This window comes from Halichoeres trimaculatus, unplaced genomic scaffold (genome assembly GCF_033239565.1).
Source record: "Halichoeres trimaculatus isolate MK-OKI-2021-1 unplaced genomic scaffold, fHalTri1.1 fHalTri1_scaffold_2, whole genome shotgun sequence".
Lineage (NCBI taxonomy): Eukaryota > Metazoa > Chordata > Actinopteri > Labriformes > Labridae > Halichoeres > Halichoeres trimaculatus.
The window spans coordinates 32226342-32246258 of record NW_027437180.1 but is presented as its reverse complement, the minus strand read 5'-3'; the positions used below and the strand labels follow the sequence as shown (position 1 = coordinate 32246258).

At 39.1% G+C, this 19917-nt stretch overlaps 3 protein-coding genes across 4 annotated transcripts; 2 read left to right on the top strand and 1 right to left on the bottom strand.

Moving 5' to 3' along the window:
• Nucleotides 1-373: 373 nt before the first annotated feature.
• Nucleotides 374-6231, top strand: ugdh (UDP-glucose 6-dehydrogenase). The gene is made up of 12 exons (XM_074688344.1): nucleotides 374-645; nucleotides 1628-1789; nucleotides 2238-2339; nucleotides 2806-3006; nucleotides 3089-3286; nucleotides 3668-3815; nucleotides 3907-4001; nucleotides 4090-4220; nucleotides 4502-4641; nucleotides 5220-5311; nucleotides 5398-5508; nucleotides 5622-6231. Exons 2-12 carry the CDS (start codon nucleotides 1628-1630, stop codon nucleotides 5730-5732), a joined length of 1491 nt encoding a protein of 496 aa, XP_074544445.1. The 5' UTR covers nucleotides 374-645; the 3' UTR covers nucleotides 5733-6231.
• A 133-nt stretch (nucleotides 6232-6364) lies between these two features.
• Nucleotides 6365-13110, bottom strand: lias (lipoic acid synthetase). Of its 2 annotated transcripts, none has more exons than XM_074688367.1 (11): nucleotides 12954-13110; nucleotides 12478-12653; nucleotides 11106-11199; nucleotides 10796-10876; nucleotides 10540-10696; nucleotides 9318-9375; nucleotides 9087-9215; nucleotides 8461-8606; nucleotides 8295-8365; nucleotides 8105-8216; nucleotides 6365-7152 (listed from the first exon to the last, which is right to left on the bottom strand). In XM_074688367.1, exons 1-11 carry the CDS (start codon nucleotides 13035-13037, stop codon nucleotides 7091-7093), a joined length of 1170 nt encoding a protein of 389 aa, XP_074544468.1. In that variant the 5' UTR covers nucleotides 13038-13110; the 3' UTR covers nucleotides 6365-7090. The 2 variants fall into 2 exon arrangements, with proteins under 2 accessions (XP_074544468.1, XP_074544458.1); XM_074688357.1 differs by having other exon boundaries at nucleotides 12478-12656; nucleotides 12954-13106.
• A 1267-nt stretch (nucleotides 13111-14377) lies between these two features.
• On the top strand, nucleotides 14378-18459 carry rpl9 (ribosomal protein L9). The gene is made up of 7 exons (XM_074688380.1): nucleotides 14378-14521; nucleotides 14670-14785; nucleotides 15328-15423; nucleotides 15539-15671; nucleotides 16061-16141; nucleotides 17481-17610; nucleotides 18242-18459. Exons 1-6 carry the CDS (start codon nucleotides 14476-14478, stop codon nucleotides 17585-17587), a joined length of 579 nt encoding a protein of 192 aa, XP_074544481.1. The 5' UTR covers nucleotides 14378-14475; the 3' UTR covers nucleotides 17588-17610; nucleotides 18242-18459.
• Nucleotides 18460-19917: the final 1458 nt, after the last annotated feature.

Sequence of the window (19917 nt, the reverse complement as noted above, 5' to 3'; positions counted from 1 at the left end):
TCCTTTAAAAAGGCATTTATCGCTGTATGAAGTAGACCAGTTTCTCTCTCAAGCCAATGCAGAGACACAATTAAACTATTATAATACTCTTCTTTCTGGCCTTTATCAGATTTGTCCTGCACTCATAGACAGATTGTATAAGCAGACAATGAAAGTTTCTAATATTCTCTCAACTCTTTTGAAAAATCTCACAGGACTGAATGATTTATTCTGATCTAATTGTAAAAATACATTATAGTAAACTGACCACTTAGAATTTTTTTTCTGCTTTGAGTGTTTTTAGAGTGGACATGAAAAACTAGTCTTTTTTATGTCCGTTCCATTATTATATAGACCAGAGTGACAATCTGGTGCTTTTACTCTGAAAGTCTCACGCCGGAAGTGTCTATTGCACCGTAAGTGTCATGAATGAGGTGGTGCTACCTTTGCTACAGAGCCTCACTTAAGTTAAAGGTAGGGCAGAAAAGTTGCTGGACAAGCTGTGCAGCTGTGAGATAATCATTCCTGCTCAGATTTATACCGGTTGAAGGTGTTTGAGGTTCCTGACGAGACTGCTGCGGCTGTTTCCTCGGACACATTTGAAAGGGGGCTAACCTAACGTAATCTACACATTCCTGAAGTTGACTAACTGTCGAGTTGGCAAAGGTAATGTACCGTTGCTAACGGTTGTTAGCTCCTCGTTCATACATAGAGGTCCATTCATTGGCTCTTGTATTAACTTCGCTCAGTGAAATGCAAAAGGAGAGGCAAACTAGCTTAGTTATAATTCTAGTAATATGCAATGTTATCCTATATTTGTGACACAGCTCTGAATGCTTTGCTAATCTGAATTGGCTGAAATGAGAATACCTGGAGAAAAGGTCGCTTTTCACGTCTGCTGGACGTGGCTCAGCTGTAATGAAAGGGTCTTTATTCATACCAGGGTGTAACGGTACGGATGGTAACCATTACATGTGAAGACTGGGGGGGGATGATCACAGATGAGGAAGACTCCTCAATCAACTGTTACAGGACATTTTCTTTATACTTTGTAAGATGAAACCATTTAAGAAATGTAGTGTGAAAGAAATTAAATACGTGTTATGTACATTGCGGCATATAGTTGTCAGTAATGGTAGTGTTAACTGTCAAATAATTTGTAATCTTCATAGACTTTCAGTTTCCTCTTGAAGAAGTGACTGAGAAACTAGGGTCAGTAAATGTTTGGCAGATTTGCTTAAAATTGAATCAAAGTACTATTCGGAGATCACTATAGCTGCCATTTATTATCTGATACTCGAATGGGATTAATTATTAACTAAAAAGTCTATAAAGCTCTAAAGTAGCCAAACAGACTCTTATGACACAACATAACCTAACTGATCAAGGATCAGTCCATTTACTATGTTATCAGAGCTGAAAAATCTTGCTTGAATAGTGCTATTTAAGAACTACTGCATATGAAAAACATATTTTTTACTTTATACTTATCAAAGATAGGGAAGGCAGGGCTAGGATGAGAGGCTTGAACTCATCCCCACTGGGGCTAGGCTGCACTCTGCCTCCTGGAGAATAAGACAAGAAGTTCTGTCTTTCATAGCAAATCTGTGTATGTCATGTTATTTTTTATTTTTTATTTTTTTCATAGATGTTTCAGATAAAGAGGATCTGCTGCATTGGTGCTGGGTATGTAGGGGGGCCTACGTGTAGTGTGATCGCCCACATGTGTCCAGAGATCACCGTGACCGTAGTGGATGTCAATGAGTCTCGCATCAAAGCCTGGAACTCAGACACCCTGCCCATTTACGAGGTAGAAACTTTTATCTAATTCATTGCAAAGTTGAAAGCATTTGTTGTGATTAATTATGAGACTTTAAGCTAGACTTAACAAGGGGAGGGTTGTATTTTCTTAGCGTGCTGATGTGTTGTTTTATTACTTATATCCCTATCTTAAGTCCTGGGTTTCATTAATTACGACTGGTATCAGTAGATACACTGTTGCCAGGCAACAGTTCTTATATTAAGTTTCTGAACAACATAACTCCGTCATGGGCTGACGGACACTTAATTACTTCCAGATTCTAGATGTTGCAATAACAACCACAGGGTATTACGTCACCACGATCAGCGTAAAGGGCAGTCACTGATTAGTCACTGAGAACTCGTTTGACATTTGTAATTGTCTGTGTGGTGTTTTGTTCCAAACACATTTACTGACACACCCTCCTGTCTCACTTCTCTCCTTCGTTCCTTTTTAGCCGGGTCTGAAAGAAGTGGTTGAATCATGCAGAGGGAGAAATTTGTTTTTCTCTACAGACATCGACTCAGCCATCAGGGATGCCGACCTCGTCTTTATTTCTGTGAGTCCACCCCTAAACACAGATACTGACCCACATTTCCTGCTGTTTAAATGGTGAATGAAATACATCTGACAGGTTCAACCCCAGCTGCAAAACAGTTGGGACACCAGGCAAAATGTAAATAGAAACAGATTTTGATGGTTGGCAGATCAGGTTAGAACTATATTTAATAGACAGTAGCACAAAGAGAAGATATTGGATGGTGAAATGTATTGAAAAAGTTATTGTTTATGAAAAATGTATGCCCATTTTTAGTTTACCTTTTCAAAAAAGTTGGGACAGGGACAACAGAAGCTCAAAAATAATGTTGACGCTACTTGAAACCTCGGAGAAACATCTCTCAACTGATATAACTGTCGATCTTAAATGACTTGCAGACTGCCAACTTAATTTTTATATTTTTTAAATAAGGACTTATGACACACAAAGACATGACCCCATCATAACAGCTGTACCTCCTCCACAGGTGAACACACCTACAAAGACCTATGGGATGGGAAAGGGTCGTGCAGCTGACCTCAAGTTCATCGAGGCCTGTGCTCGGCGCATTGTGGAAGTGTCTGACGGCTACAAGATCGTCACAGAGAAGAGCACAGTCCCCGTCCGAGCTGCTGAGAGCATCAGACGGATATTTGATGCCAACACCAAACCCAGCCTCAACTTACAAGTGTGTATTTTACACTGCTGTTACAATCACCCGCTGATCTATGAGGTTCTGTGAGTGATTGTGAACATTGTCTCTGCTGCAGGTGCTGTCCAACCCAGAGTTCCTTGCAGAAGGAACAGCAGTGAGGGACCTGAAGGAGCCAGACCGTGTTCTGATTGGTGGAGATGAAACGGCAGAAGGTCAGAGGGCCATCAGGGCTTTGTGTGCGGTTTATGAACACTGGGTCCCCAAATCCCGAATCATCACCACCAACACATGGTCGTCTGAGCTGTCCAAACTGGTGAGTGCTGGGCTGCAACTACTGATTTATTAAGCTGACGAATGTTTAAGAAATTATCTAGAAATATAGGCAGACAAAGTTTTTTTTGCAGCCAGGTTTTATATTTTTGAACTGTCAAATCTCTTTAAACAAGCAAAACCTAAATATAAAACTACCACCAGATACCTCAAACCAGCAAATCTGAAACATTGTAATTGTTAATAACTTAACAGATCATATTAGTTAAAGACTAATTTGCAGATACTAAGAGGAAAGGAGTGAGACAATTGGACATTGCACACTTTTAAATATATTTGCCACCTATGTTTTAGTACAATAACTCTGAACTCCAGTGTCAGAGAGTGTAAACATAATAGAAAATAAATAATGTGTGTTGTGTAGGCAGCCAATGCATTCCTGGCTCAGCGAATCAGCAGCATCAACAGCATCAGCGCTCTGTGTGAGGCCACCGGCGCCGACGTGGAGGAGGTAGCGAAGGCGATTGGTATGGACCAGAGAATAGGCAGCAAGTTCCTCAAAGCTAGCGTGGGTAAGAAACAAGCCGCTGTGTTAACTTTTATTGTCACCAATCAGGAATTAAGTGTTGCTTCCTGTCCCTAATTCTCCTCCACCTTTGTCAGGTTTTGGTGGCAGCTGTTTCCAGAAAGACGTGCTGAACTTGGTGTACCTGTGTGAGGCCCTCAACCTTCCTGAGGTTGCCTCCTATTGGCAGCAGGTGAGACATACCCAGCACAGACAGATGATTTCTCTATAGTATTTACTCACTGTGTTAACCTTTCTCTTTTCACCAATAATTCTGCCAGGTGATAGACATGAATGAGTACCAGAGGCGGCGGTTTGCCTGCAGGATCATTGACTGCCTCTTCAACACTGTCACTGGTAAAAAGATCGCTCTACTGGGCTTCTCCTTCAAAAAGGACACAGGTGACACAAGGTGTGTCTCATTCTTTTCCCTCTCACACCCTTGTAGACATTCTTCACTTCACTACTCTTTTGATTTGTTTCTCTCTGACAGCTTTTTGTCAATCAGTAACCGAGCGTTGTGCGAATGAAGAGCCTCTAAACAACACTTCTTATTTCTCCTCATGTAAAACCTGCAGTGTCACTGTTGATCACACTTTCCTCCACATGAACACCTGCCAGTCCTCCAAGTTGAACTGTGGCCCTGATCAAAGTTGACACTGATGTGTGTGTGTGTTTGTGTTGCAACACCAGGGAGTCGTCCAGTATCTACATCTCTAAATATCTGATGGATGAAGGCGCCAAGCTTTTCATCTACGATCCCAAGGTGCTGAAAGAACAAATCATTCATGACCTCTCGCAGCCCAGCATCTCAGAGGACAACCCAGAAAGAGGTGTGTGACAAAAACAATCACAGGCTGAAGTAAAACTTTTAGGATTTATTTTTTTTTATCAATACTAGGAAAAGAAAACTGATTAAATCCTTTTTAACAAGTCATGTTAGTCTTCATCCCACAATAAAAGTAAGTGATTACTGCGTAAGATGCCAAAATGTTGACGTTTTGGCTCTAAAATCGTCAATACTTGCAGATATTTTGAGCTGTGTGCAATAATTGAAAGTGTAGGATTTTATTTCTCTGATTTCTGACATGTCATAGATATTTGATTGCTTCCACCTTCATAATAAAAATTTATTCTAAAAGATTCAATTCCACAAATGGCCACTAGAGGCATGCCTGGAAGTGAACTTAAAATGCCAGACTTCAAAGTTTAAGCATGCTTCTTCTACTGTTATGCCGTCGATGGTGATGACCGTTTTGTGACACATTTTGAGGGGAAATTCTGAGTATTGTTAAATGTAATTCAACAAAGAGTTGAAGATTACTTTCTTGGATGTGACCAGTACGACTGACCACAGATGACTCATTGTGACTCTTGAATGACAAATCTTGCTGTTTGTTTGGTTCCTTAGTTTCTGAGCTGGTGACTGTGACAACTGACCCCTATGAGGCGTGCCAAAGTGCTCATGCTTTGGTCATCTGCACTGAGTGGGACATGTTCAAGGTCACAATCCATTTTTTCTTTAAATATCCTTTTAATTTCTTTACCCCTACAAAATAAACTCATAATATTCTTCTAATCCACTACAGGAGCTGGATTATGAAAAGATTTACAAAAAGATGCTGAAGCCTGCCTTCATATTTGATGGTCGCCGTGTGTTGGATCACCTCCATGCTCCCCTCCAGAACATCGGCTTTCAGGTGAGGACGGGAACACACCTAACTCAAGCAGTACACTGCACATACCTCGTATAATTTTTATAGAGGGAAGTGTGCTGATGCTTTTATGATATCACTGGCTTCTCTGTTGACAGATCGAGACCATCGGTAAGAAAGTCACAGCATCACGAATCCCTTACACCCCAGCGGCTGTCGGTCCTCGCATTGCTGTCAGTGAACCTCCCACCAAGAAAGCCAAAGTCTAAACCGCACTTCATCTGCCTCAATCACATGACAAGCAACACATTCCTCTCTTCGCCTTTCCATCGCTGGTGAAACGTTTCGTTTAGGCCTGAGTGCTCTGCTGCCTGGTCATGCCTGTTCTCCAGACAGCGCGATCAGCTGCTCCCTGCAGGAGGTCGAAGGAGAGGAAGAAGCTGAGCCTTCAGATCAAATTTGTGTGAATGTGATTCATGAATGTGTCTGAATCTTGGATGAAGTTTGGTGACGAACAAAAAGGAAGAATTAATTTTATATGTTTTATGTCTAGTAGCATTTAAACATGAGGGTAAACACAAGGTAAACTCAATGCTGTCTATTTTAGTCCTTTTGAAATGAACACTATTCATGTGAGTCTTCTTTCTTACAGTATTTACTGTACAATCAAGTATTAATGCTAAATTTTATACGGTTTTTTATTATATTTTTATAAATCATCTGTATCAGTGGCTGTCCCTGAAAATATGCCAATGCAATAAAATATGATGGATATTTTAATTAGTGCTTGTTTATTAAGATAAGACCAAAGTTACTCAAACGTTAAACTCACAAAACCAACCCCAATTTAAAACTATAAATATTTAAACATGTTGGCACAAAAAAACTCTTACTCCAAGGCATAAATTAAAATTTTATTGCCTTCAAAAAGAAAAGTCTGAGCCTTAAGTGGCTCAAAAGATAAACAGAGATCTTCAGCAGTCTAAATGTCATTAAAGGTTTAAACTGAACTTATCCGACATAGCTGAAAGTAAAAACAAAGTTTCTTTTTAAAATGGTTAACAAACATAAATTTAATCTTGTATAACTCATAATTCCACCTCCGTGCTGCTGCATGAAGACTTGGACCGATAAAACCCTCCTCTCCTACATTATTAAACAGTCAGTCCAGGAGCAGCAGACATCAAAGAGCCCCCTCAGAGCAGCAGATCAAAGGTCAGCAGCTCTTCACCTGAAGTCCAGGACCCTGAGGGGAGGGAGTTCATGCCAGATGAGATTTAGGGCCCCCCCTTGAGGAGAAGAGATTGCAAATTACAGCGACAGCTAACAGCAAGTTGTATTTCTTTTAACAGAGAGTCACAGATTGAGTCAGCACACAGGTTATCCTCATATCTGCAGGCTTTAAAGATCCTCCGGCCGGCTCACTTTGATGTCTCTTCTCTAAAACAGCTCAGAGCAGAAACAGTCAGTGGTGAGGAAGAGTGAGAACAAATGGTCCCTGGACTCCACGTGATCTTCATCAGTTATATTTCATAAATGCGTGTGCAGGATATGATGTTTCACGTTATTACAGGTGTTGAGCTTGTGTTTTTATTTTACACTGTGTTTGTTTAAAGTTGCTGTTTTTTTATTCTGCTGTTGCTGCTTCTGCTTTTCTCTTGTTCAGTAGATTCTTCAGGAAGAACTCGCCTGTGAAGAGAGACAGCCTTTATGAGAGATATTAGATTATTTGTTATTGATTTAACTTAAAGTGAAGGTAGCAGGTTTCAAATACTTTTTTTAATCTATGTACAAGGGTGAATTTCTAGTATAGTGTATCACAAAGCTGTTGCATGGACTGCAAAACCAGTGGGGCAAATATTCACCCTTTTGCCACATTAAAACAGCCTCTCTGCTCCAAAACTCATCGCCCATTATAACGTTAGATATTCAGGTCCCTTATTTTGGTTTTCATTATCAAATTACTATTATAGTCATGAGCTCAAAAAAAAGTGTAGCCTACCATGGGAAATCTCTGAGTTTTGCACAACAATTTAAGTTTCAGCCTCCCCACATTACAAACACACCTTTAGATAAAAATCTAACACACAGCTTTCCAAGTCAAAACTTCACAAATTATTTGGAAATTTGTTTACTGAGGTTTTCAGATTTCAAAGCTCAAAGTGGTGGGAAAAGTATCTTAAGAATTCAAAACATAATGTCCTTGCAGAATCAGTATTAGTGCTACTTTTCTTCAGAAATTCTTTGTATAGTAAAAAAAAAAAGCATCTCTGAAGTGATGAAAGTGCAGTCTGTGGATAGACAAGGTGTCTGGGACCCACTTTCTTCAAAGATGCTACAGCAGCTTGATCATTAAATCCACATATTACACATAAACTTCTCTTTAATTCAACTTTGTATGCCATCAAACTGCTTATGATATTGAATTATTAATAAAACTGTTATTAGAGAGTGAAAACTCAACATTTGAATAACGCAAAACCATCTTCACACAATCTGACAAATCAGAAGAGGTGCTTCTAAATTAGCCGAACAGGCCCTTTAAGCTGCTGTTTCAGTTAACAATCTTTAGTATTCTTTTATCATATAAAACATGCCTGCTTTTAAATTGGAATACACTTAACTTTAACTTCTATCTCACCTGCTTTGTAGGAGGACCTCACCAGAGGCCCGCTGGCTGTATAAATGAAGCCCATTTCATTCCCCACTTTCTCCCAGTGAGCAAACTTCTCTGGAGTAACGTATTCCTCCACCTAGACACAAAACATCATCACATAGTGAGTTTATTCCTCAAATATAAACAAACACTCCTTAAAGCATCATTAACTGACCTTCAGGTGGCGTTTCGTGGGTTGCATGTACTGGCCCAGTGTGAGACAGTCCACTCCTGCTTCTCGCAGCTCTGCCACAACATGACAACAAGTGTGAGCAGGACATGGATACACACTTTGAATGAAAACCTTTGAAGTGTGTCTGTGTGGTGGTGTGTGCACTAACCAGTCATCGTATCAAGAACTTGCTGATCAGTCTCCCCCAGCCCCAGCATGATGGATGTCTTCGTGAGCACGCTGGGTTTGACTTTTTTGGCGTGCTTCAGGACGCTTAGAGACTGGTCGAAGTTTGCTCTGGGGTCACGTGCATGCCTGAAAACAAGAAAGGTGAAAACTGATCATAAAGGAGATCATAGATTTAGATTTCTTAAACAATCATGCCCTACCTGAGTTTTTGCTAAAATTTAAATTACACTTACACTTGGAAATTTGCTCTCTTGCTCCACCTGCTGGTGAAGATGTCTTTTACTGCTTTCTTCTATCTCAGTTCAATTCCACAATATAAACTATACGTTTACAGCATAAACCAAAGGCCTGATTTAAGTTTTATCTGGCTATCAGCTAGATCAGTTCTCTCTGGTTTTATTTTAACAATTTTTTTCTATTGTGTTAAGAAAATAAGATCCCAAAAATAAACATTCACTGTCTATCATTTCAGTAACCCTTCTGACATTTCCTGCTTTTTACCCTGCTTGGTTACTGATTATAGTCCTCTAAAACCAGACTATGAAGCAGGTTTAGGTCAGACATAATACAGTAAATAGAAGCAGTATTTCTGGTGTCAGTTAGTACCTCTGTAGCTCTCGCACCGTCTCCACGTTATGAGCGTAGACGTCTAACCCCGACAAGGCGATCATCTCCACTGCAGCTAGATCACCCCGAAAATCAGGGGTCAGGCATTCAACGAGGATCTGAGGACTCCTTTATGAGGACAACAAATGTTCTGAGTCATTCATTTTGCAGAAATAAAAGTGCGGGACAAAAGGGTTACATAAAATCAAAGAAAAAGCGATGGAGTCATACCTTTCCTTCAAGTTGGAGACAGTTTTAGCAAAGTGCGATGCTCCTCCATCAGAGATATCTGCACAGGAAGAGAATATCATTATCTCTAAAGCTGAGGGTTGGATGTGAATTTATCATATTTGTATATAATAAAATTTTGGTAACAGTTTGAAAATCAACTTTGAGAAATTCTACATTCTATAGAATTCATTTTGTTCAGTGGGGCTTGGGTTTTTCAGCCTCTACATCAATCTGCTTCAAACATCAGGTTTTGAATCCAGAATAACTTTGGTGGCACTCTCAACCACCTCCCTCTGCCTCCAGGAAATAAAAACATGTTTTTTTCTTCAACTTCCTCAATCTCAGCAGTGATAAAACCGAAGTTTTCCTCATTGGAACCAAATCCACACAACAGTTTTTTCCAAACCTTTGATAACTCCTCAGTGTCTCCATCCTCTTAGGCTAAGAGTCTGAGTGTCATCCTCTACAGCACACTGTCATTCCAAGCTCACATCCATAATGTTACTCAGTCTGTAAACTTCCATCTATGTGACATTAATTGTCTCCGCTCGTCCCTCAATCCCAACAGCACCTCCGTTCTTGTTCACACACTGGTCACATCCCGCATTTATCGCTTTTCTTCAGTCTCAAATCTCAAGTCCAAACTCTGCTGCCCACATCATCACCAGATCCCTGAATCTCCTTGAATAACACCACTCCTGTCTTTCAGCAGTTCCACTGGCTCCAGGTCAAACATCAAATCAATACCAAGATTCTTCTCCAGGACATCCATAACCTCGCTCCTCCATACCTCTCTTGACTCCTGCACATCACCACACCCACCTGCTCTCTCAGCTCTTCTTCTTTCATCCACCTCTTGCTCATCTGACCACCATTGGGTCCAGAGCCTTTAGCTGCTCCGCCCACCCATCGGACATCCATAACACTGACTCTCTGTCTCACTACTCAAATCTCTCAAAACACAGCTTTTTAAACGTACGTACTCACTTCGACCCCCACTCACCAAACTGCTGCACATATTAATTTTATACACTGTAAATCATTATCATTACACGTTCTTCGTTTTTATCGCTGCCTTGTGAGGTGAGCTTATGTATTTTAAAGAGGGGTCTATAAAAATGCATTATTATTACTATTATTGTTATTATTATCATCATTACTGGTGTGACTTGAGTAGAATTAATAAAGAATACAGTACATTAAGACATTAAGACATGGTTACCATCTCTGTCCACTGAGGTAAGAACCACGTAATCCAGTCCCCAGGCAGCGATAGCTTTGGCTGTATTGTACGGCTCATCAGGGTCCAGAGGTGGGGGTCTGCGGGCAGTTTTAACAGAACAGAACCTGCACCCACGGGTACACGTGTCCCCCATAAGCTACATGGATACAGAGAGAACAAGAGAGAGGGAAGCATTGTTAAATGAAGGTTTAGTATGTGAAAGATTTAATTGATCAAATAGTCACAGAAGACTCACCATGATGGTGGCTGTTGCAGTAGAGAACTCGCCACCTCCCCAGCACTCTCCAATGTTCGGACACCGGGCCTCCTCACATACCTGTGGAAGAAAACAGACAGAGAACAGACACAGGATCTCTGGACTTTTTTTAGTGCCAAAAGTATCTAACTGAACTTTATTAATGCTTCTATATTCAAGCTTTTCCTCTTGTGTTTATCCTGTCATGTCGTTCCAGTGTCTCTAACAGATATCAATAAAGCAACAACAACTATAACTACACTTTCATCCTCTAACTTGTGCTGATGTTTCTTATATTTGTGTAACTCACTGTGTGCAGGTTGAGGTCTCTCAGCGTGTTTTTCAGCTTGTTGAAATTTTTTCCTATGGGGATCTCTGTCTTCAGCCATGGGGGAAGACGCAGCCTATGACAAAATTGAGAGATAAGTCCATTTTACAAATGTACATATAAACTGTTCCCAAAAGGGTGAACCACAATTTTAAATCATTAAAAAAAAACAATTAATGTAACGATGCAAATAATGCTTGTATTATAAAGCCCCGTACCTTGAACCAAATTCTTTATGTCAATGTGAAAAAGTCATATAACAATGCTATAACTCAGCTAAATTTCAAGATACAGGGTATATGCTGAAACCCAGAGATTAATTTCAATACCTTTTCAAGACTTTTTAAAAAATCTTTCAAAAAGTTTTGAGACCTCATTGCAATTTTAAGCTGTTGATAGCAACCCATCTTAAGCAGCTGTGGTTTAAATCTAAATAGAAATGGGGTAAGCTGTGAAGGAATAAGGCTTGAAAGAATAAATGAAACTACTGACAGGTTTATTGACACACCCATTCTTGTTCCCATACAAGAAGAAACAGCAATTATTCAACTATTATTATTATTCAAGGCCAACTAGCTGAAAAAACAAAAACGTATTTCATCATGACCAAAATTTAGGAAATGTGCCTGAGACTGTGTGATTTGCTTTCCATCAGCTTCTTGTGTCCACCATCGGCACGTCATTGATGACATGTAAACAGGCGGCTCCGAGGCAATCTAGATGGACTTACATGGTTCATTGTCTGAAATCTTACATGTCCATTTTGCTAAGCTCCAATAGCTGACAACTTCACCGGCTAAATGATTAACGGCCAAATCAGGGGACAATCGCAAAGGGGAAAAGAAATATTCATGGATACTTTTGGAGTCAAAGCTTTAACACCAATTAAAATTCAATACCTCATAAAACCACAAATATGACTTTTAAATAATTTTTAAGGGCCTTAATTTTCCCACAATTGATTTATCAACTTTTAATACTTTTTAAGACCCCACAGACACCCTGAGATAAAAGAGGAACTATCAGCTTACAGTTATCTACCTCATGAAAATGATAGCAAACAGAAACTTAACCTCCTTCCAACAACCTCATCCTTGGTGAGGTGTAGGGCAGGTATTTTTTTTTTTTTTGCCTCACATCATAGAAATAAATTCAATTGGAATTCATCCAAACAGAAAAAGAAGTTTTGTATTCATAACTGTGACAATCTTTAATGCATTTAGCTCAACACAGTAGATAAGACTGAGTCTGAGTTGATCTTTGGACTTTCTTCCGATAACAGTTCACACATAAAATGAGAAGTGTAGTACAAATCTTCCTTTACTAACAGCCATTGTATCCATTCTGCTCTCACCTCTCTCCCTTCTCTCTCTTCAGGTTGCCTCTGTACTCTGTCCACTTGCTTTTTTCGGACAGCTCCCCTGAAATAAAGTCTTGCAGATCGGGTCCATCCTCACTCAGGAGCTGTTTCTTTCTGTCAGCCCGGTCTGGGGACGATTTGGCCGCTGTAGTCAGGCTGCTGCTGTAGACCTGCTGAACAGAGGACTAAGGATTACCTCAAGTGCTTTACAGAGTGTCTTAGCAAAGGCACAATCTGTTGTAAAAAAAAAAAAAAAAAAAAAAAAAGCCCGATTCATCACTGAACAAGACGCTTTGCAGTTCAGCTGATAAACAAAACACATGACAAAACATCACGTTAAGTTACATCACTGCTGGTTGTATCTCCAGGCCTGTAACCAAGCTCACATGAGACGTTAGCTGTTAAAGGCTGATTTAAATCGTTACTGTTTGTTAAGTGGAGAATACTTGAGCTGTAAATTTAATACTCACATGTGGGATGCTTCTAGGACTCAGCAAGAGGTGGTTTGTGGAGAAACGACCTGCGACACAGCAACTTTGCTTGAGCAGCGCCATGACTTTAGCAGCAGGCAGCTGTCATTGGCAACAAACATCGATGAGCGGCTGCTTTGGTCTGGTGTTGCATTCAGGGGATTTCGGTGAAACGGCACTGGAGGAATTCCAAGGGTGGGCCGTTCAATGACCACTCCAACAATAAGTAATCCCCAAGTGTGATACTTTTTCTAAGTTTTATTAAACAACCAGAAGTATTTTCAAATATTTCTTCCCATTATTATTTTCGATCAATCCGCATTGCAAACCAGTTTTATAGGCAAGATTTACAAACTTTTAGCTGTTTTCAAGAAACAAACCAAATAAGAGTATTTCTATCTTTTTGATGCTTTGCATGGCTTTTAGTACAGAAAATTTACAAACACCTCTCAAACTATATTGACTCTCACAAATTGAAAAGAATATCTGAAGCAATTGTGGACGCAGTAATTGTTTGACCTTATTTTTTTAACATAATTTTGTAGTGGAGTAATTCCTTAAATTTCATATCACTTACATTCAAAAGGAAAGTGTGAGCATAATAATCAGTCCTATTGGTCTAAATTATACTAATTAGTTATCATATTACATTTTCAATCTCATCGTGATGACTTGACGTCTCATAATTATTCCCCTTTTCTTTAACTGGGCTTTCATAGATATCTAGTTCTTGTTTTACTTTACCAAACGTTTTTAACCCAAAACAACCCGAAAACAACCACGAATTCAGTTATCGTCTTGTAATGCCTGTGATGTTACGCACACACTCTACATTTGCGTCGTGACGTCCTTCCGTCCTCCTTTCCTTTGCTACCGGCGAGGTGAGGATAGCTGAAAATTCACTGTCTGAGTTTCATCTAACTTCATCTGTGCCATCTAAACACGATATCAGCTTAATTTTCAGATATTTAATAACGGAAAACATTGTATTTCAGTCTACAAGCTATATTTTGATTTGTATGTTGGTATAAATGGGAGATATGGTAGATGTTTGTGGCAGGCTTGTCGTTTAAGGCCTGCTATCGCTGCTCATTCTACGCTGATGGCAGCCACAGATCAAACAAAAATATCAAAATAGACGGGTGTTAGTCTATAGAAAGCCGTTTATTAGGCAGGTTACTGTGTAAAATTCAGATTTATGACTGCTAGTTGCAAAAGAGCTTTCCCTGATGCTACTACCCACTTGGGCTAACTTTTAGCATTAGCGCAGAAGCTAGTTGTAAAACAGTAATGGTCTGCACTACAAGTGACTGAATTTAACTGAGGCCACATTAATGGTCATGTGGTCTAAATCAGATGCAATACTTCACTACTCTCTTTTTTACTAGTGAATACACCAGGACATGTGTTGACAGCTGCACCCATTGAGTAGAATTGAGCTGGCAGTTTAGCAGTAACACATCATCACAGATCCAAGCAAGCTTCTGACCGTTCAACACGTTGTTTCTGTTTCTTTCGTAGAATGAAGACCATTCTCAGCAGTCAGACTGTCGACATCCCCGACAATGGTAAGAAAAATAACCCTTTTAGTACTTTGGGATCCTGAAGTTTTTATTAACCTTGTATCTAGATTTGTAACTGAGTTGTATGCATCCACTGTTTTACTCTCAGTGTGATTGAAATTTCTTGTCTGCTTCTTTCTCTGTTGTGTCTTAGTCGAGGTGAGGCTGAAGGGGCGGACAGTGATTGTCAAGGGGCCCCGTGGCCAGCTCGTCAGGAAGTTCAGCCACATCAACCTGGAGCTCAGTCTGCTGGGTAAAAAACAGAAGAAGGTAAGGTTGACATCTATCACAAAGGATGTAATCCTTAATTTAATGCTAGAGTAAATGTGTGTTCATAGAGATCACTGACTGCAGGGCACGATGATTCAAGTTAAGTATAAACTATGTATCGCGGTGTGAAAGTTTCTTGACCCCCAGGAAACCCTGCAAAACACTACAACATCAGTTTTAGCTGCTTTTAGCTTCTTCAAGCTACATCACCACAGTCAGTGAATATATGGGGGGTACTTTTGTTTTGATATTGTTGCTGTCACACACCTGGGTTATTGGATTGGCATGTTCAGTTCTTGTTTTATTACACTCAAACTTTGCTGTAAGTGAATTTAAATGTGTGATTTGAAAATTCAGGCACACATAAAAGGCAAGCAAACTGTTCGAGTTAATGTGAAGGATGCTTTCAGAGTAAAACTGTTTAATATAAATATTAACAAAATGTGTTAACTATACTAGTTGGAAAAATGTTGAATGGTTGGATCAGTTATGAGATTTTACACTTCAGTGAAAGTGATGTGAGCTGCTGTTTGGTTTCTCAGCTTCGTGTGGACAAATGGTGGGGAAACAGGAAGGAGCTGGCCACAGTCCGCACCATCTGCAGCCACGTCCAGAACATGATCAAGGGAGTGACTTTGGTGAGGAAAGCAGTGCAGCTGATATAACTCTGTGGTTCTAGTCTTTCATGCTGGAGTTAGAGTTCAAATGCTCAGATTTACTGGCTGTAACTTATTGGATTCTGTTTGACTGCAGGGTTTCCGCTACAAAATGCGCTCCGTGTATGCCCATTTCCCCATTAACGTCGTCATTCAGGAGGGTGGAAGTATGGTGGAGATCAGGAACTTCCTGGGAGAGAAATACATCCGCCGTGTCCGCATGAGGGCAGGTAAGTCTGCTGCGAGTGATTGAACACTCAGACAAAAATTCTGTCAACCTTCTGACGACTTTCCCAGTTGTAGGTGTATTTTTTTCCCTGAAAGTGTGGTGCTCACTGTGTACAACAAAAACCAGTTTTAGAAGATATTGACATTACATCAACTTTTACACCGCAGTAATTAAAGTGTGTTGGTGGCATACAGGTTTATATCAACTCAGTACTTGGGCTATTTAAATTTACACAAAGTTAGGGGTTGTTCTTTGTCATTGTATTGCAGTGTTTTGTGGAGAGCCATCAAGTGAATTAGTCCCACCCACTGTGATCTGCCTCATGTTTCATTATTGCTTACATTGACACCAGTTGATTTGATTTCTTCCTCTCTTCGTCTTCCCGTCCAGGTGTGAACTGTGCAGTTTCAGCAGGCCAGAAAGACGAGCTGGTGCTGGAGGGTAACGACATTGAGCTGGTTTCAAACTCAGGTACGCTCTATGGCATGTTTCTCCACTTACTTTTCCTTCACGGTGCTGTTACTTCATTCTAGGTAACTTCAGATTGTTTATGATGAAGGTACCCCTCATGTTTGGGCCCATCCTTCAGTTTCTGGGCTCTTGACTTGTGGATGTTGCAAGTTTTTGTCCTGTTTCTGCCCCGTTACCTGATGAAATGTTTCAAGGCACTGATGGGAGCTGATATCAGTGATGAAACAAACCAGCTAATCTTGGCAACATCGCTGTCAAACTTGCTCATCCTTGCCTACCAGTTTATTTACCACATGTATTTATCTGTTGCTAGTTTCTATCCCCTGTCATATAGCGTTGTGGATCAACCAGTCATATCCCCACATGTTTGGCATCCCTTCTCCATGACCCTAACTTATCAGCAAGAGTTCAGAGATCAGTTCTGTCTCAAAGTAAAATCCCTCTTCAGTATCAGATGTGGTGCATGTACAGTTTATTAACAGTAGCAATAAAGACTTTTCAGCCACTTGTTTAAAAGAATTAAATAATGGAATTGGTTACTTAACATTTTATTTTTATAGTATTAAGTATAGACACCTTCTTACATGATGTACTGATTTGAGCACTTGACAATAACTTCAATTGCTTCAGAGGCGGAAAGAGTCAAACAGATACAGTTTTTGGACAAGAGCCATGATTAACTTAAAATGTTTCACTCTTCTTCAAAAGCGCCTTAAACTTCCCAAATGTTTTGTTGTGCCCTGTATTTACTTAAAAGCTGTGCCAGATTAACTCTGTCTGAAAATACAATCAGTGCACCATGAATTAGTTTGTATTCTTCCCTGGTCAGTGTCATTTCATTGTAAGTTGATTTTCCTGACTCCCCTCCCTGTGGTTCACTGTTATTTGTAAGAATGGGATTAACTTTGTTTTTTTATGGTCTGTACTCACCAAATTTCCCTTTGGATAAAATGTGTTAATTATATTGTTTTAAATTCTTCATTTAAAACCAAACAGTTCATCCTAGATGAAGTCAAGTCAACAAAATAGCCATAAGCAGCTGGTTGGCTGGTATCGCTTGACAGACAGTGATTAACTAAACTCTTCATTTGCTTTTTAATGACTTAAAATATAGCACTCTTTACTTGGAGTTTATGGAAACATTTTTAATTTTAAGCTGATGAAACTTGGTACACAATTTCATCACAGAAATCTGTGGAGTATGGCACCATTGAGATAAAACTGTTGCTATCCCATTACTTCATGGTTAGTTTCTCTCCAGCTCCTCTGTGGTTATTGTGACCCTGTATGTGTTGTGTTGTGATGTGATGCTCACCCTCCCTACCTTTGTTTGTTCCAGCTGCTCTGATCCAGCAGGCCACCACAGTCAAAAATAAGGATATCAGAAAGTTCTTGGACGGTATTTACGTGTCTGAGAAGGGAACAGTAGTGGAGCCGGATCAGTAAAAGTTACACCTGCACTCGTAGAGGTTAGATGATGCCGCCGAAAGACTCTGTCGCAGAACTTTATTTCTGCATATTCTTTTTTTGTGTGTCTTGTCTTAGTGCATGTGAAGACAAGCATTTCCTTTTCTCCTCCTTTCCACTTTTCTGTGTTGATTGCAAGATCTTCTTTGAAAAAGCAAATAGGTGTTGTTCAAAGTGTAAGGGTCAGATTGTCTCACTCCATACAATCAGCTTACAGGACTTACTGTTGATTTGGGTTAAAATTTAGTTCATACCCCGGAGCTTAACTCAAATTCTAAACTCAAAAGAAAATGTTAAACCTTACCGTTAGATACCAGCAAGTAATATCAGAAACCTGTAAGATGATGTGAAATTACATATAAACAATCCAGTGTTTGATGTTTCTTTAGATTTAAATGAATAGTTTGTTATACCATGTCAAATGAGAGATGATCTTATCATAGCAGTATAGTAACACTGAGTGGATGACAACCTGTTGTCTTTTAACCACAAAATGATACTAAAATGTGTGTGGCTGGTTTCTTCGCTTTAATCTGGGTTCATGTCATGCGTCTTTCTGCTTGTTGGGATCATAAGAAGTCATCTAACCACACATCTGAGGCACTTTACTCACTCTTCTCTTTTGCTTTTCAGCTGCTTTGATCCAACAGGCCACTACAGTGAGAAAGAAGGACATCAGGAAGTTCCTGGATGGCATCTACATAAGCGAGAAAACAACTGTAGTGGAGCAAGAGATAGAATAAGATCAGTCATATTGAATAATATCCAACATATTGAATAATATCCACCATGTTGAATAATATCCGATATGTCCTGTTGTGACCAATAAAGCTTTCATTTTTTCCATCAAACCTGCTATCCTTTGTTTTGTTCTGTTTTTTCAATTGCACTGCAAGCAAGGCTTGTGCTGAAGTTGCCCGGACATGTCTGAAAAGAGGCTGGCCTCTTATCCTGCGTTGATCTAAGCTGTACCACAGAATTCAATGACCGATCCAAGAGTGGAACTTCAGTCATATGCAGAACCACTTTAGATCTCGCTTTCAGTCTTTGTTTATTTAAAAAAACTGAAGAAGCATGGTGGTAAATAAACCATGAGTTATGGCCAAATGTACAAAATTAGGATCCCCTTTTCTTCAGGGGCTCTTAGTGAATATGTAGTCTATCCTGGGTGGTGGATGCCTGATCTAGAAATTGTCTCATATGAACATAAGTAAGCATTTCATTAACACATTAAATTGCACATCTGCTAACTCCCAAAAGTTCCACCTTCCACTGTTTTTTTGCACTTTGTATTTAAAAGGTTGAATTAAAACTTGACCCTGCATTCATTGGATAGCTGAAAGGGTTGAATTAAAAAAAATGTTTTTACAATAGTTGAAATATTGGCTGCGCAGATTTTTACCTTTTTCATACTTTTAAATGATGAAGCTGATGGGACTCAAAGTCAAAAGATGATCATGAAAGTTCTTTCAGTTGTTACCATTATATTAACTGATCATCTAAAGACTGCTTGTAGTGATAAACATCAGATTTTGAGGACTAATTTTTTTTATTTTCGGAAATTTCCATTGTATTTTGTTCTGAAGCAGCTTATTTTTTCTTACTATTAATTTTATAGAATACTCCTTAGCTAATTTCATACACTACTTTTTCTTCTACTACTACTTCTACTACTACTAGAATTAATAATAATATTAATAAATATAATAATTTGTGTTTTAAATGAGTTTTTAATGTGTCACTTTTATTGAGCTCCAGAGAAACGTTTTTAATCTTGCTCACACTGTGGTAAACACAGGCCGATGACATTAAATTTGATTTAATTTGAAACTGAATAGCATTTTATGTATATAATATAAATTTAAATATTCACCTTTTTCATCAAACATTTATTTGAAGTTTTTTTTCATGTGTCTCATGCTTATTCTCTTACATTAGTTAACTTCTTATTCATAAGGTGGTACACAAGGAGTCCTATTGTCAATGCCGTATCGTTTTTTTAATATATATATATGTGGTATTCAATTATATAGTAATCATAGTTTGTCAAAACGTTGTATTTGTCACCTGAAAATATTTCCACTAATTTATTTCTTATTATATTATTATTTCTTATTATAATTATTTTAATTTCTTCAATGTAAACATATGTACACTTTTTTTCTGTGTTTACTCCCTTTACTTCTTTTCAACACATTAAATACTGATTTTTGGACAGTTTCTGTGTCGTTTTTGTTATTTTTGGGTGTAATGTAAAATTTTGTTTTCTAATAAACAAGGGTACAACGCACGCGCAGGGAGTGACGCAC